General features: G+C 35.8%; 1 protein-coding gene across 1 annotated transcript in view; it reads left to right on the forward strand.

Annotated features, from left to right (window-relative positions):
* The window catches only part of LOC134742793 (vitamin K-dependent protein C), a 56,719-nt gene that overhangs the window by 37,404 nt on the left and 2,879 nt on the right, over positions 1-16,436 (forward strand). Inside the window, exons 9-11 of the mRNA XM_063675977.1 lie at positions 3,633-3,835; positions 6,203-6,359; positions 10,616-10,774. Of these exons, the coding sequence (XP_063532047.1) occupies positions 3,633-3,835; positions 6,203-6,359; positions 10,616-10,774 (519 nt within the window). The remainder of the gene's footprint in view (positions 1-3,632; positions 3,836-6,202; positions 6,360-10,615; positions 10,775-16,436) is intronic.

A 16,436-nucleotide genomic window follows, 5' to 3' on the forward strand; every position in this document is an offset into this window, starting at 1 on the left:
AAACTTCTCGTTAACGATACAGCAGATTACGTATTCTTTCATGGCACCGATATTCAATTCCTAGAACTCAATATTGGTAAAAGATTGTGTGATCTGTGTTGGTCCTGCATTTTCTGGAAAATGGGATTTTGTAACGAAAATTGCTACATATTTAATTTTAGATCTTTCGTCCGATAAAACGTTCTGTAGACATTAGAAAACACTCAACGGGACTGGAATTCGTGTTACTAAAATATGAAAAAGGGCACCTAAAAATAAAAGGTGTAAGTGCACAAACACATTCAGAGTTTCTGAGTGTAGAACAAATATAACTTGTAGGTAAAAACCTAAGGACGCTTTCATTGCGTATTCGGGACAATAACTTTATGCTAATCGCGTATAAAGAAAGAAACGGTCGGTCATTGTTTGGTTCGATTTCGACGCTGAAAAGGAGAAATGGGATAAGCGATAGTTTTAGAGATATTGAGTTATATACATCGTTGGAATCGCCAGATTTTTCTGCATCGAATGGACTAGGTTTCGTTATAGTTTCGTACCCATCTGAGAACTTTAGTGTCGCTTATCCAGTCGGTGATTTAGAGAATCACGGCCGCATTTAAATTACTAAACGACATGGTTTTTGACAACTTTAAAAAAAGAAGTTATTTCACATAATGAACCTTAGAGATTTTTACTTATTTGCCTGTGCAGTTTAATCTTCACTTGGATAATTTTGCCTTATGACAATTTAACCTTTCACTGTTGGTTAGTTTTTTTACCTGCCCTAATAATAGGTTTAAATGTCGTTTGAGACATGTCATAATTATACGCTTATGTGCAAACTAACATCGGTAGATAAATTTACCTAACTGTCAAACCTAAACTATTGGTGTTTATCTTAACATCAAATTTAAAATGTTTGGCGTTTATTTAGTTTATCCTGAAATGACTTAGAAATACTATAGTCAATTTTTAAATTGCTTTCTTTTTGATATTACTTTTCATATTTTCAGAAAATACAAATCAGGTTTTCGAAAATTATACATATATTCTAAACGTTCCCCTCTGGCCGCGATGGCAAAGTTGAGTTTGGTGGTAACCAAACTCAGTTGCCAACAAAACAGTTGCTGGAGAGTAATGAATAATCCTGTTACACCACCAGTTGCCAAAGACGAATGACTATCCTTGTTCCTAGTTACTCTTGTTATGGTCTTCATAAGTGATCTCAATAATTATGAAAACAAAAGTTAGTGTTATTTCCTATTTTAGTTTCAAATATGAAATACGTATCACATTCTTATAGGTACCTATGTTGTAATACTTGTAATGAGTTTTTCATTTCGTAAGCAATTTTGTTCTCAAATAGAAAAGGTACGTATGCTTAATGTGATCTCAAGGCTCGTAACTTAACTATTTTTTTTAAATAAGGCAACATAAATTCATTAAACGTTTTTTTTTAATCATTCGTATGACCATAGAGTAACTTATACTAGAGCGGTACTGTCATAGTAAATTTTGTAACCCCAGTAAATTCACTGCCATCTGTCGACACACTTTAAAACTAAAAATGAAGATTTATAAAAATACGATAAAATGTATTTAAATATGGATAAATGATTTTTTTTATTTGCATTAATTATTTTGATGATTTTGACCCATGTTCTTTCACTGATATGCGTTAAAATTGTTAAATAACAAACGAAACCGTCAACGCCATCTATACGACAATAAGCCAAAGCTAGTAGCGCCCTCTGAACGAGAATCAAATTTTCTTGATTTTCGAGGCACGTTTTTTCCTTAGACTGTATACATCTATTACGGAGTTATATCTATCTTTGGTATGACAATCATTTCGTTGTGCTTTATATTTCAAAATTTTATAGGATGTACCCTAGATTGAATGTGTCCCATAAGTAGCTTATCAAGTAAAATGATTTCTTAAAAAGTGATTAGATAATTTATCGTGTTGTTTTTTCATGTCGATTTTTACATACATATATATTTTTACTTGAATCTACAATAAGCAATTTTTGCAATAAGATAATTATTACTCGATTAATTATAATGCCAAATTTTATTTGGACTTTTTTACCTGAATAATTAAGGTAAGAGAATTTACCTAAATTTATTTTTATGCTAATTTTGCTTAAGCGACACTCAATTCTAAAATATCCCATTTAAATGTAAAATAATAATAGTATAAAAAAGAACACATCACCACTTTAACCAGACAAAGTTACTCATTTAAGATATTCGTCTTCATTACGAATTTTAATGTTTTTTTTTAGAATATATTGCAGTTTTTTGGCTACCTTGTAAAGTTAGCTACGTGTCGGTTATCCCATTTATTCTCCTTTCCAGCGTTGATTTGATTGGTCAAATCATCCGGCTGTTCCACAGATCCATTAATAATAAGGCAGTGTACTATATAAAAAAAGCTTCTTCATGATCGTGCAATGTTTTCGTTATTTATTCATAATGTGCTCCAGCTAAGCGTTTGACACTCCATCTTTGTTGTACAGACAGTTTGTTAGCGGTTGTAATTTTGCATTCGCCAGACAACAAAGCTATTTTATCGCCCGTCAGGCAACCGTCAAGTGTAGAACAATGGCGGAGAATATATTGAACAGGAACTCTTATTACTCGTCGATGCCTGACATGACGAACCTAGTTTTTTAGCCGTGGTCATACTGGTATGTTATTTAGTTAGGTCACAACTATCCATCGTTATGCCTACAAGTCCTGCATCAAAATACACTAGTATCCTTTTAATGAAGGAGCGGAGTGTTATTGCGTTTCGTACCTTCCCTGATTTAGTTATTTATAACACGATGAAACATTTAATATATCTCTTGAGCTTTCAATTACGTGTGTAGGTAGTGTACACGCAGCTGGAATTGTGCATACACACTTTATTAATGAATTCCATTCATAAAGCGGGTATGCACTTGCAACTCGCTGTACGTAACATAATCATAATATCGTTAATTGCACCTTGGTAAGAGTATATAAGTAAGTATCACATGGAACCCAGAAGGGTGTTGCAAACATTTTCTTAAGCTAAGTATTTACTTTACATACGTACTAACTTTAAACAAGCCTTAAAATAATGGTATACTTATCAAAATCATATTACTTATGAAAAATCATCAAGGAATTCTGTGACTGAGCTGTATGCTTTTTCAGCAAGGAATGATTTCAACTTTTTTCGTATGTCGCGTCTTTTTCCTCTGCTTTTATATAGTTTGGGATGCGATTTTACTGCTGCATAATGAGGGCTTTTTTTTTCTTTTTTTTTTCTTTTAGTATTTTGTTTTGTAGTAGTGTAGTAGGTAGATTCTTACGTTCTTTGTGTAATTTTAATTTTATTAGATCAGCATTATACTTAGTAACAACAAGACAAATAAGAGTAGAATTAAGAAGCCCCCTCTTGAAATATTTTATTTAAAATATCTAGTACAGCATTCAAGTTTTAAAGATCTGTTAATTAGTATTGATTTGTTAATAATACGTTACATTTTCTATGCTTATTTCGCGTTCGAACATATAAGTACGATCGAGATGCACAGGCGAGTCACAATCAGATCAAATTGACATCAATTTATAAATTTGAGTGAGTATCCTATTCAGTAACAAATTTTCGCAATTCACAGGAAGCATTCTGCGGAGGTACGCTGATATCGCTCCGCTGGGTAGTGACAGCGGCGCACTGCGTTCGAAAGCGCCTTTACGTACGTCTCGGCGAACACGATTTGCTTCTTCGGAACCGCGGTGAACTCGAAATGAGGGTCACCGAGGCCGTTATCCATCCTCTGTATGACCCTGACACGGTCGTCAACGACGTCGCGATGCTACGGTAAGCTTTGCTATAAGTAGTTGACTACTTTACAGGGATTCTAAATGGGAAGTTCGACACTTGTTGAAACTTGGCAATTTGGTTGGCAATTTTAATAGGTACTCACGCAGTCAGTTAAAATTAGCACGCACAGATTTAAAAAAAGATTTAATTATAAAGAAATTGAACTCGATTAAATCTGTCCTTAAATTAACTAAATAAATCCTATGGCGTAACATTTACTTCTAATATTTTTAACTAAAGGAAGAAAAAATACCGAAACGCCTTAACTAATTTTATTTTAAGCAATTGTATATTACCTTAAGGCGCCGTGAGTTCAGTACATCTACCATCAGCTGCCAGAGTAAATTTCACTTACTTTAAGTGAATAAACGCGCCGTACGTCACATATTTGTTTACGTACTGAAGTGCCTAACTTCACTCCACTGTAAACGATGCTGTTACATGAATGGCAAATATAGGCTAGTTATTCTCGCTGCCGCGGGTCTAACTGGGTCTAGATGTTGAAAATACGGATCGCGTGAGAAACACATCAGAAAGATTACTTACATATTTGTAGTAGTAAGTTCTACACACGTTCTACATTTGTTTAACTCTAAGCGGGGTAATCGCATGGCACTTCGGTTTGATCCATTTAACTAAACCCGACCAAGCCAAGCCTAACAGCAAGACAGCAACACTACACACAACAGCTTGGTATCATGGCGGCCAGGCATTATTATTTTGAACCAAAGTATACTCACAAAGTAGAATCTATAGTGTTCTTCATGTACCAACGGACGCGAAAATACGCAAAGTACTAGTATGGGATTGGTATGGGAGTAACATTTTTAGATACCTAACTTAACCCCCACATCAACTGATAGTTGATATGAAGATTATAACCGTAAGTATCTAACTTGTATTTATATACCTACGTAAGTACTTTGTCTACCTAATTATATTGTTTTTTATAAGAAATCCTAAAATGTGGGCTCCTATATCTGATAGCGACTGTACAACAAAGTTTGATATTTAAATTATAGTCTCTCTTCTGACCTATTTGGGTAACTTAACCTACACTAGGACAAAGGAAACGGCAACTATAAAAACGGCAAGTTACTCCGTTGTTACACCAAGCAATGTATTGTTGCACCAGCTAATAGAGTGGAAAGACATCATCGATATACTGGCTAGAATAGCTTCTAGCTTCATTTATCAATAAAGTCTTAGTGGTCTAATTTGCTGTTGTATGAACTAAGACGAGACGGATTTGTGTTTATAACTTTCATAAGGATCACACACCGCATTTTATTTGAAAAGAACGAAGTTTAGTTTATTTCATCAGTTAAGGATTCTCATTTAAACGCAGTGCGCATTATAATAAACGACGTATAATCAAAAACACGCTATCTGATTTAATTAATTATTACATATTTAGTCTATCGGCACTGTACGTTTTCTAAATTGATTAACATGTTTGGATACATTGGATATTTGGATTGGGTTGTATTTTTGTTTGGGTGGAACTATCCATTGTTTGTAAAACAATATATTTTCCGAAAAAAACAAGATAAGTACATAGGTCCTACTTATCTTGGATTACTCGGAAAATGTGCGGGTATTCTTTTTTTCTGCTTTAAGTAAAACACTGAAGCGATACTGTGAAATGTTGTGCGATAAGAAGGAATAAAAACTTGGAAACCAGCGGATTTATCTACGCTTGAGATGATTTCCCAGAAAAAAAAATTGAATGAGAGAAAATACTGGTACTTACCTAAAAAGTTTCTAATAATATCGACGAGTTTCTGTCGTCTTCTTTTTTAGTAATTTTCTGCGAACAAAACCTTTTCATTACACAAGTTTCTAAAAAGACGAGCTAGGGGGGTACATTTTGTGACAGATATGATATAGTTAGGTTAGGTAATATTAAGGAAGCAATAAATTTGCTAACCGCATAGGACACTCCTTCGTGAATTCTCTTCATTATTATCTCTGGTACACTGCACCGCGTAAACGCACAATAAAAACGCATTTTTATTTTCTTTATAACTTGTGTATAAGTGACTGTTAATCTCAAATACTTTGACGATACATTAAACACGACGCGTGCGCGCGTTAATAAATCTAATTTTAAAATACAATTTGGTCAAATGGGCAAAATAGTCTAAGATTTAATTGGAAAGAGTTCCACAATTAAATCTATCTATACAAATTCATAAACCAAGTTGCCACTAATCATTTGGTTAAGAAAAACAAATACGGGATAACCAGCAATTAAACAGTAACAGTCAGTAAATCAACATAATGAAACAGTCAGCTTAGGAAAAAGGCTTAATCGATGACTTCAGTTTATTTTTCAAAACGGTCAAATTAAATCTGTGTCAGGTTGCCCGGGTCCGCCCGTTTGGATATGGGGCATGGCATCGCGTGTCTGCCTGGCGAGCAGCAGACCCTGGCGCCGCATACCAACTGTGTTATCCTTGGATGGGGCAAGAAGCGGTCTACTGACGTCCACGGCACGAGGATACTGCACGAGGCGCAGGTGAGAAGATGAAAACTTCCTACATCAGGTTACCAGGGCCGTTTCGATCTAGGAAACGGTCGGGTTACCAGGGCCGTTTCGATCTAGGAAAAGGTCAGGTTACCAGGGCCGTTTCGATCTAGGAAGCGGTCAGGTTACCAGGGCCGTTTCAATCTAGGAAACTGCCCTGTGTGTCTGCCTGATAAGTAGCTCATTTTATCGTCTACTAGCTACGTCACGCTTGAGTAGGAGAAGAAGCGGTGGAATGACCTAATCTTTGACTGAGATCAAAGATAAGAAGCATCAGGTTACCAGGTCTAACAAGACATAATAGTCTTTATAACGAGTAGCCTACCCTACCGCCGCACAGTAGCTACGTGATTTTGGAGTGGGACTAGAAGTGATCAACTGAATTTCCCAGTAAAAGTATACTCCACTTGAGGTCGATTATAACTACAATTAGTACAGTATAAAGTTGTAATTGAATCAAAACTAGACACGACATTTTGTTATGTTGATTCCTAGGTATAGTACGGCTATTACCAGTTTGATACTTACATATTCGCTAGCGTGTGTGTAAATTACTTCCCATGCATCTCACTCGTACTCGCATATTAGTGTGAGCGAGATGTATTGAAAGAAAGTTACGCAGACGTTAGCGAATTCGTTGTTGTTAGTGATAGCCAGTTTGACACTGCTAAGGAAGTTGTGGTAAGGCTATAGTTATATTGCGTAAAGCGCGTGGTTGTTTTATGCTACAAACGCAGGATAATGTAGGAAAAACGACAATGAGCTTACCGCTGCGTTTATCGCGTACAGGGGCCCGTTTCTCAAAGCTTGTGACTTGTAATACAACAATTTTTTTGTTAGAAAGGGACTTCCACTTGTATGGTATGGTGTAATGCATAATTATTTTCCATCATATTTTCACGAAAACGTACGATCGTGTCTTGCTAATTAAGTCAGTCTCGGTTTCTGTACAAAAAGTACTGAGGTTGTCTGAAGTAGCATGACAAATATAAACGATTCCGAAAAAATACGATGGCAAACAATTAGCACTATATCTGTAACACAATATATGGTCATTTGATTATCTGATGTAAAATAGTGTGCGGCAAACGCTTTGCGTTTAACGCTGCGTTTATCGCATAAAACAACCGCGCGCTTAATAAACAAACTACAAGTATGTTACGCTTCCGAACAAAATTGTATGTGACACATTTTATATACTGTTAGGCAAAGAAATGGGTTTGATAGAATTGCTAGATTAAATTGTATGTTTCCTGGAGCGAATAGGAACGGTGAGCTGTAGGTACAGATTACTTTTTCGCATTAGGGTTGTTGACACATGTTGTATTTTATAACTAATTCTAGTTAAATATAAATAGATAGAAAACGAGCAATTTATAACAATAAATTGGAAATCTAAAAATATATGGAAATAATAAAAAACTACAAGAACTCAGTTTCAAAATTAAATTTTTTTTTTACTTCCAAATAAGAAAAAAATAATGGTACCAATCGATTCCTTACATTTTATTAAAAAATATTGTATAGCAACAATAAACATAAACGCAATATTTCACCGACAAAATTGCAACTTCCTTCTTTTCATACAGTATCGAAACGGCTTCTAAGCAATAGTCGCATTTTGGCAAAAATTAAGATGTAGTAACTTACCTATATATGTTAGAATTCAAAGTTGGGCATTGAAGGCAAAGTCAGGGTACGTTACGGTATCATTTTCAACCCCTAATTTCGGTCATTTGCTGTATTGATAACGCGTAATTGATAGTTGATCCATTTGAAGCAAGCGAGCTCAAACTCAAAGGGAATAGGTAATTGCTTTCAAAATATCCCTGTAATTAAATTCTGGATATTCCAGAAAGGTTTCTGTTTTAGAAGTTGGTTAAAATAACATATGGAGGCGAAGAGTCGAATTATTTATAATAATTCGGAGCTAATCTAGTTTGTCAGTTGCGATGTGATAACTTAATAACAGTAGATAATAATAACATGTAGAAGGCACTCAGATAGTTGATAATGATAATACAAAAAAATATTTTGGATCTCCCACAATACCTACTTATTAATTAATATTGGATCAGTTTAAACCTTCCGCACCAGCGGAAATTGAAAAGATACACCAGGTGGAACGTGGAACTTTATCACTGAAAATAATTTGCAAAATAATATTCCTTCGTAACTATTGAAACTAAGTACAAAAACCTAAGTTTGCACTTAGGTCAACCATTTTTACTTAGAAAATTAAGAATAGGTAAATAAAGGGTACTTATTATTATTAATTCTTTATTTCAGATAATTATTTTAACCATATAATCGTTAGTTTGGTACTTATGGTATGTCTAATGTACGAGTATTAGTACAACTTTTTTTACTAAGTATTATTTTACTGTAGCCCCCTAGTGCTTCGGTGGTCAGGCATTTATAAAACGTATTAACAATAAAAACAAAGGTCTGGCAAGTAATGACGTTATTCATTTTCATTTTCTTTATTTAGGATTACCAACAGATATTCATCTTACATGCTCTTAAATCTATACAACATAATAATCATGACTGATGCTTATCTAATTATAGGTAACCACAACTTATGTAAGTGTCTTGTACCTGTATTCATAAACGCGTAAGGCCTCATAATTACGAGCGCTTTTTCAACGCGCGTTAAAAAAGCGTTTGAATGACACAAATGGAAACATGTGTATTGATTCACACGATGGCGGTGTGCGGTGGCGCTTTTTATCAAGCGTTGCTGGATTTTCAACTTTAAGCCTTGGTCTTTAAATCGAATTTAGCGTGCGGGCAGATTCAAGCGCTTTTTGACGCGCGTTGAAAAAGCGCTCGTGTGTAGGGTCACTTACTGGCCTGAATTAGCTATGAATCGCTTGTCTTTATCTGTAATTTTGACTTATGTATTTGTAAGAAAGAGATAAAACATAATTTAACGTAAAGTTTTAATATGAATAAGGGGGTAAGAGTATTAGCGAAGCCCAATGAGTGCCAAAACAAAAGAACCATCGGATTTGAAATTTCAGTGGAAGCGAGCCAAAACGCGCTCGTGTGTATACAATTCATTTTTTTTCACGCTAATCCGACACGCAATTTTTCATCGTATTGAGACAAGCCAGGCTCAAAAAAGTTATAGATGGAAATGCTTGGAACACAATTTTTAACTTCGTAACTTTGTTTGGACTAGTTATTAAAACAACAATATTATATAGGTATAATTATGTAGTGAACATAAATCATTTTTTGAGGTAAAAACTATCTTATGGACTTATCTCGGGACTCAAAATATCTCGATACTCGGTTCAACGGTTTAAGCGTGAAGAAGCGTAGGCCAAACATGGCCTAGCAGCTTCACTAAACCACCAAGATAAAATTTAGAGCCCCAAATAACCTTTCAAGAGAGGATATCTCGAAAACTATTCAAGATATCGAAAAACTTGACAAAATAAACTTGTAGCAAATTTAATCAGCTTTCGCTTTGTGTAAGTAGTCATGTCGCTTAGACGCAAAGTTTCCAACTGAAAAATGGGACCTTCAAACCCCCCTCTCCCTCCCGGCTCATTAAGGACTACGGCCGGGGACTTTTGATAATGTTCACCTCCTAACTAGTCCAAACAAAGTTACAGAGTCAAAAATTGTGTTCCAAGCATTTCCCTCTATACCTTCTCGTTGCCAGTTGCTTGGCAGTAGTACTCATGTTAGAACTTTAAAGTGCGAAGTTGAAGTACGCCACCGTCTTTGTGGACTTTTCGACTTTAGGAATTATGTGGGGATATTAGCTACGAGAGTAAAATTACAAAGTTTAAGGAATGTGACATGTTGTTTGAGCTGCAATCTTATTAGGCTATTATATAATATGATGCGCAGGTTTTTCCAACAAATTGTGAGTTATGTTGTATGTAAAATAATTAATTTGCTAACTAGCCTTTGAAAATCTGATTTTAAAAAGTGTGTACTTTTGCCTGTGTATAACGTCTAAGTAGAATCATCAGGGACGCTTTGTAATATTATGTTCCGACCCTCTAGCATGACTTGCTCCAGTATGGAGTCGTGCGCGAGAACACAAGTCATGCTAGAGCGTCAGGTATTACTATATTTATTCCTCGCTTGGCGAATGCGTGACCGCCACCTTGCAGTAGCAAGCCGATTATATGCGCTTATAGTGATTTGCAGTTCATCTGCAAACCGTCAAATGGTGCATCGTTCACTAAGTTTTTTATTCTAATAGTAAGTATTCCCTTTGCCAGGTGTCGACAATTCAGCAAGGCGTGTGCCGGCGTTCGTACTGGCAGTACGCGATCACCGACAACATGGTGTGCGCGGGGCGTGGGCGCCGTGACTCTTGCGCCGGAGACTCAGGCGGCCCGCTGCTGTGTAGGGGACAAGACGCGCGCTATTACTTACAGGTGAGTTTGTGGACTACAGTGCTCCTATAGACAGGTGTACCTACAGGATACGAGTATTATATAGCCAGCCACTAACTAGCTGTACGTGATCACAGGCAAGCCGGCGTGTCGGCAATTTGGACTGCTGGCACTGCAGCGGAAGTACAGGAAAAGCGTGCGTTTTTAAATATTGCATGATTTCAATTTTCACCTATAACTTCAAAATGATCTACCTTAAAATGATAAAAAATGGCCCCCAAATATGGCCGCCAAAATTAAAATCCGTCCGTCTTCGGGTCACACATATACCTACACCAAATTTCAACTCAATCGATCCTGTAGTTTCGGAGCAAATTGGTAGACCCTAAACATCGTGCTACCTAGTTAGTCAGCCTGTACGTACAGTATAAATAAAACCTCATTTAAATACAGAAAATAACCTTTTAAGCGGTTAAAAAGAAAATGGATTTTAGGATAATCTCACTGTGAGATATAATTATCACGTCTTGGAGAAAAGCCGCTGGGTTTTTGTGGCCATCTTCCAAATTGTTTACGAAATTTGCAAGCACCGCTTTTGCTCTCATTATTTTAGTATGTTTTACAGATAGGATAGTGTCAGATAGCTTAAAATATTACGAGGAATTGGAATTTGGAGTGAAAATTTGCCTTACATAATCTATTCTATATAAATAAATGCCCGTGTCCTGACTGACTGACTGATTCATCAACGCAGAGCCGAAACTACAAAAGATAGAAAGTTGAAATTTACACACCAGGTTGCATTTATAAAGTGTACAAGAGATAATAAGCGATTTTAAGAAACTTTGTATAGGGTTCGTTTTATTTTAAGCTAGGAATTTGATACAATGTAAAAAGGTATTTCATTAAAAAACAAAAAAAAAACGAATTTCAGCGTTTTTGAAAAGTCACCCCTAAGGTGGTGAAAAAAGGGTGGAAAGTTTGTATGATCATAATTTTTTTGGAGCGCGGGACTTGAATCTGTGTATTATTAGAATACAAGAAATTTTCTTGTCGCTGAAATTACTTTAAAAACTCATCCCTTAAAAGGGTTAAAAGGGGTTGAAAGTTTGAATCCTTTACAAATACTTTTAAACTTCTTAGAAAGGCATAATATAAAATTACAAAATAGTTAATTGAACGTTATTGAAAACTCAATCCCTAATGGGGTTAAAAATGGAATGAAAGTTTGTATGGGGTTCAAATTCTATTTTAAGCTTTGAACTGGAGACTTCGTAAAAAGGCATGTAATGAAAAGAGAAGAAAACGAATTTCAGCGTTTTTGAAAATTCATCCCCCAAAGTGGTGAAAAAGGGATTGAAAGTTTGTATCGAGATCAAACATTTTTGTGAGTGCGGGGGACCTCAATCTTTGTACGAGTATAAAGGCATATTATTAGAATACAAGAAAAGTAATTTCAGCGTTTTATAAAATTCATCCCCTAAAAGGGTTAAAACGGGGTTGAAAGTTTCAATCAATGGATTAAAAACCTTAGAAAGGCATAATATAAGATTACAACAAGAAAAGTTATTTCGGCGTTTCTAGAAACTTATTCCCTAAGGGAGTTATAACGGGTTTGAAGGTTTTCATCGGGAGCAATTTTTTTTTAAATAGAGGTCTTGAAAATATATCGAGAACAATTTTTTTCATTTAGGGGCTTGAAGTTTCGTAGGTTGTGGCAGACAAATCTCATGGTTTGTATAATTATTATATTATTAACAAATGATTAACCGTCCCTACTGCTATCTTTAGCTGCATAATGCTCTATGCTCATGTAGAATAAATAACCACCAACATACAAATCCACGGGTATAAATCGCGGGCAACAGCTAGTCCAGCCTCCTGCTACACAGCTAGTAATTTATATTTTAATACATATTACTGCAAAACTATTTTCTAAAAAAATAGCCATTACCCGGAAAAAAACGCAATAAGTTCGTTAAATAGCAATATTGCTTTTCCATGACAACAAAATCCTACAACATCATCCACCATAATTGATGTTGCGTGATAAGATAACAATGCCAGCAGAATAAGCTCAACAAGTAGGAATAGGAATGCGTATATTGGTGTATTAGATTTTTTGTAAGTTATTCTGACGACAAATTGAGTATCTATAGCTGCTCTGATCTACTCGAAACATGGCAGATGCGTAATATATCTAAGTAACTAACATATGATAATGATTATGAAATTATCGATACTAAGCACGAATAATTTCTTGTCGTCTTGGCTAGGCCCCCTGTTCCTATTTCTATACGCGCATAATTACAGTACAGTCACAGAATAAATAATAGTACTGTACTACCCTACAGGAAGGAAACTTCCTACAAAACCGAAGTTTAACAGCGGTTCAGGGACGAATCATGCTGTCTATGGCATCATCCCTTTCGGCTATTTAGGGTTGTGAAATTTCAAGTCATTATATATAGATAGATAGCGTTTATTCGTGGCAAAAAAGAGGAAAACACGTACATAGGAAACACAACATAAATAATATAAGCCACGAAATGGTCCCGAAGCATGGTGCTAGCCTGGCTGGACTAGCGCTGATCATCCGTCGGGGCCATGAACTAGTGCAGTTCTAAGAATACTAACACAATATAAAACAAATAATAAAAGACACGTCAAGATTAATTAAAACAAACAAGATGCAAAAATAAAAATAAACAACAATTCGTTAAATAATAAAAATGAGAGTGAGTGGCGGTTGCGGAAGGGACAAAAAAGGCAGTAAGTACATACTTAATACACTTATGTAAATATAATAATCTATAATGAATCGAAATGTAGCTTGTCTCAAGTTTGAGGCATTCCTCGTTAAATTGATGTTTAAGCATAAACTTTTTTAAAGTTGTTTTAAAACTATGAATGCTTTGCAGGTTTCTCATAGGAGGTGGGATGTTGTTCAAACACCTAGTGGCTGCGTAACGAAAACTGCCTCTGAAGGCTGCTGATGTGTATCTAGGAGATAGAAGTTGAGTCGCAGACCGCCGACCCCAGCGTGACTCAGATATGGAAAGCTTCTCATATAAATAAATAGGAGTCTGACAGTTTATTACTCCAAAGAGTAAAGAAGCAAGGTGCAGCTTACGGCGGTGGTGCATTTTTAGGATATTGTGCTGATTAAGGAATATAATACGTGATACGTGGCCCCGCAATGGAATGCAGAAACAAAAGCAAGCACAGGCATTTTGGACACGTTGTATAAGTCTTTTGGTTTTACAAAGAAGTCGTGGTCCAAATACCGCATCCACATAATTTAATTTTGACAAAATAAGTGACTCTACTAACCTAACACGCAGTATTTCATTAATGAAAGGTCTAACTTTGGTCTTATCTTATCTGTGGTCGTGCACGCAAAGGGACGTTAAGTTGTGTAAATCCTACTAATTGCTCGGAGCAATGCTGAGCCGAACGGAGCCGAGAATGCCCGAAAGGAGGAGTTTCGCACCCGGAGGAGGAGTTTCGCGGTTTGTCGAAGCCAGGTGGTTCGCATTCGAACAGGCGTTGGAAACTGTGCTTACCACTGGCATAAATGGGGCTAGTGTGACTCCCCTCAGTGCATGTGTGGTGACCCCGAGCAGACGGTCGAACACATCGTTCTGGAATGCCCTCTCACCAAATTCAAGGGACGGATTGAAGACCTCGCGAACCTCAGTGAAAGGGCCATCGAGTATTTGAAGAGTGCAAACCTCAATCTTTAGATTAGAATTCAATTTAAATCCAGTAACTGTAAATGTCATACGATAAATAAATTGCAGTCTTATGCATATATTACCACTTCGATACTTGCAGCGTATTTTATCTTTGTTTGTGTAAATTTAAATGCTACCACCCGTCTTAGCTTTAGCTTAATAATTTACATATTTAAATTACTCCTAACAGCAACTGTGAAATTCGAATGTTGTCTTCCACTTCCAGCTTACAAGGCTTATTTTGCTTAAAGAAGATTAGTGACAAGTTTAACAAAGTTTCAGATACTTATGGTGCCTATGTAAATATAACAAAGCGTGCTGCTTCTAAAATAGGGGTCGCGGGTTCGAATCTTGAGTCTATGAATTTTGAACTTTGGTTGGAAGGTCAGATAACAGTCGCTTTCGTTAAAACTAGTACCTGTTTCATTTCCTGCGATAAGGTCGCCAAAAGCGGACCTATTATTATATTACACCTTCAAAGGACTAGTTTCAATTACACTACTGTGCTAGTCAAATTTATAACAAAATTTTATTTCATGTATAGTGAATATATATTACGACCCGCCCCGGCTTCGCACGGGTAGTTCCACTAATTTATATAAAACCTGTAAAAACTACATCAAAATCCGTTGCGTAATCTTAAAGATCTAAGCATACATAGGGACATTAGGCACAGATGGACAGATAACGGAAAGCGACTTTGTTTTATACTATGTAGTGATGTACAAAAATATAATATATTAAATGTGCTTATGCTTCATGTTTCAACAATTTGTAAATAGAAAATGAACTATTAGTAAAATATACAGTAGTGCGGTTAACCGTTATTTAAAGAGTAATAAATGCATCCGGTGCTTTCAAGATAAACCGGGGCGACGGAAAATAAGTTCAGCCATAATTCCTCGGCTTAGCCGCGAAACTACCTTAGCTGGTAACGGCAGTAACTTTGCTACATACCTAAGCACAAACTGAACAAATATTTCTAACGTGTAACCTTTAAGTGCTAAATTTGTACTAAGGGAAAATGGGAAAATTCATAGTCTTGGGCGCGACTCGAACTTTCACATTTACCGTACCGTACTGTGTGCGTATTTACCGTAAGAGTGTTACATTTCTTTATTGGGTGTCTTTCTTCTTTTGATTCTTGTGTTCAGAGTGGAGTTGCGAGTTCCAGTCTTGTCCTAGGCAATGAGATTTCCCTTGATTTCAAAATATAATAAATAGCACACAAATCTCAACCGGAGACGATCAGATTTTTTAACGATAAGAAATATCTTCTCAAACATCCGACATGAATATCTGATCATCCAGTTACTCATCACCGAGTTACGGTAAACATTTACGGAGATTGTTAAAAGGAAATGCGAAAACAGGGTGTTTGTCAATGTGAAACTTGTGACGCTGCCAACGAAGTGCCCAAGATTTAATTCCGTGTAATGACGAGAGGGAAATTCGGGAAATGAGGGAGACAGCTTTTGTTCTTATTAACCATGTGGCCGATATGAGAGATAAAAAATTAAAATGCTTGAAAATTTTTAACCTGAATTACGGTTTTATAAAGTCACAAAAACGTTCGTCAAGGTCATATCAAAACAAGATCAAAATCTTTAGTGATTTTTAAATAAGAATTGGCCGTCTACACTGTAGTAGTATTAGCGTGTGGCATGATAATTTGAAACCTCCAATATTAACCATAATTTAATTTTCACCAAGTTAAGGTTTACCTTGTAACAGATTGCTCCTTTGATAATTTTCAAGGTTTACATACAATCAAGGCACGCAAATGACGCAAAGTATTAATTTGAATGTTAGAAATAATTAATGGTATGAAAAAATCAGATAAAGGTTACAGCTTAGGTAAGCTTTTTTTATGTAAACAACAAATAAAAATAACATAAATAATTATACCCATTCAGTTTATAACAAATAAAATCTATATACCACATTTAGTTTTTAATGGAGCGAAA

This window comes from Cydia strobilella, chromosome 7 (genome assembly GCF_947568885.1).
Source record: "Cydia strobilella chromosome 7, ilCydStro3.1, whole genome shotgun sequence".
NCBI lineage: Eukaryota > Metazoa > Arthropoda > Insecta > Lepidoptera > Tortricidae > Cydia > Cydia strobilella.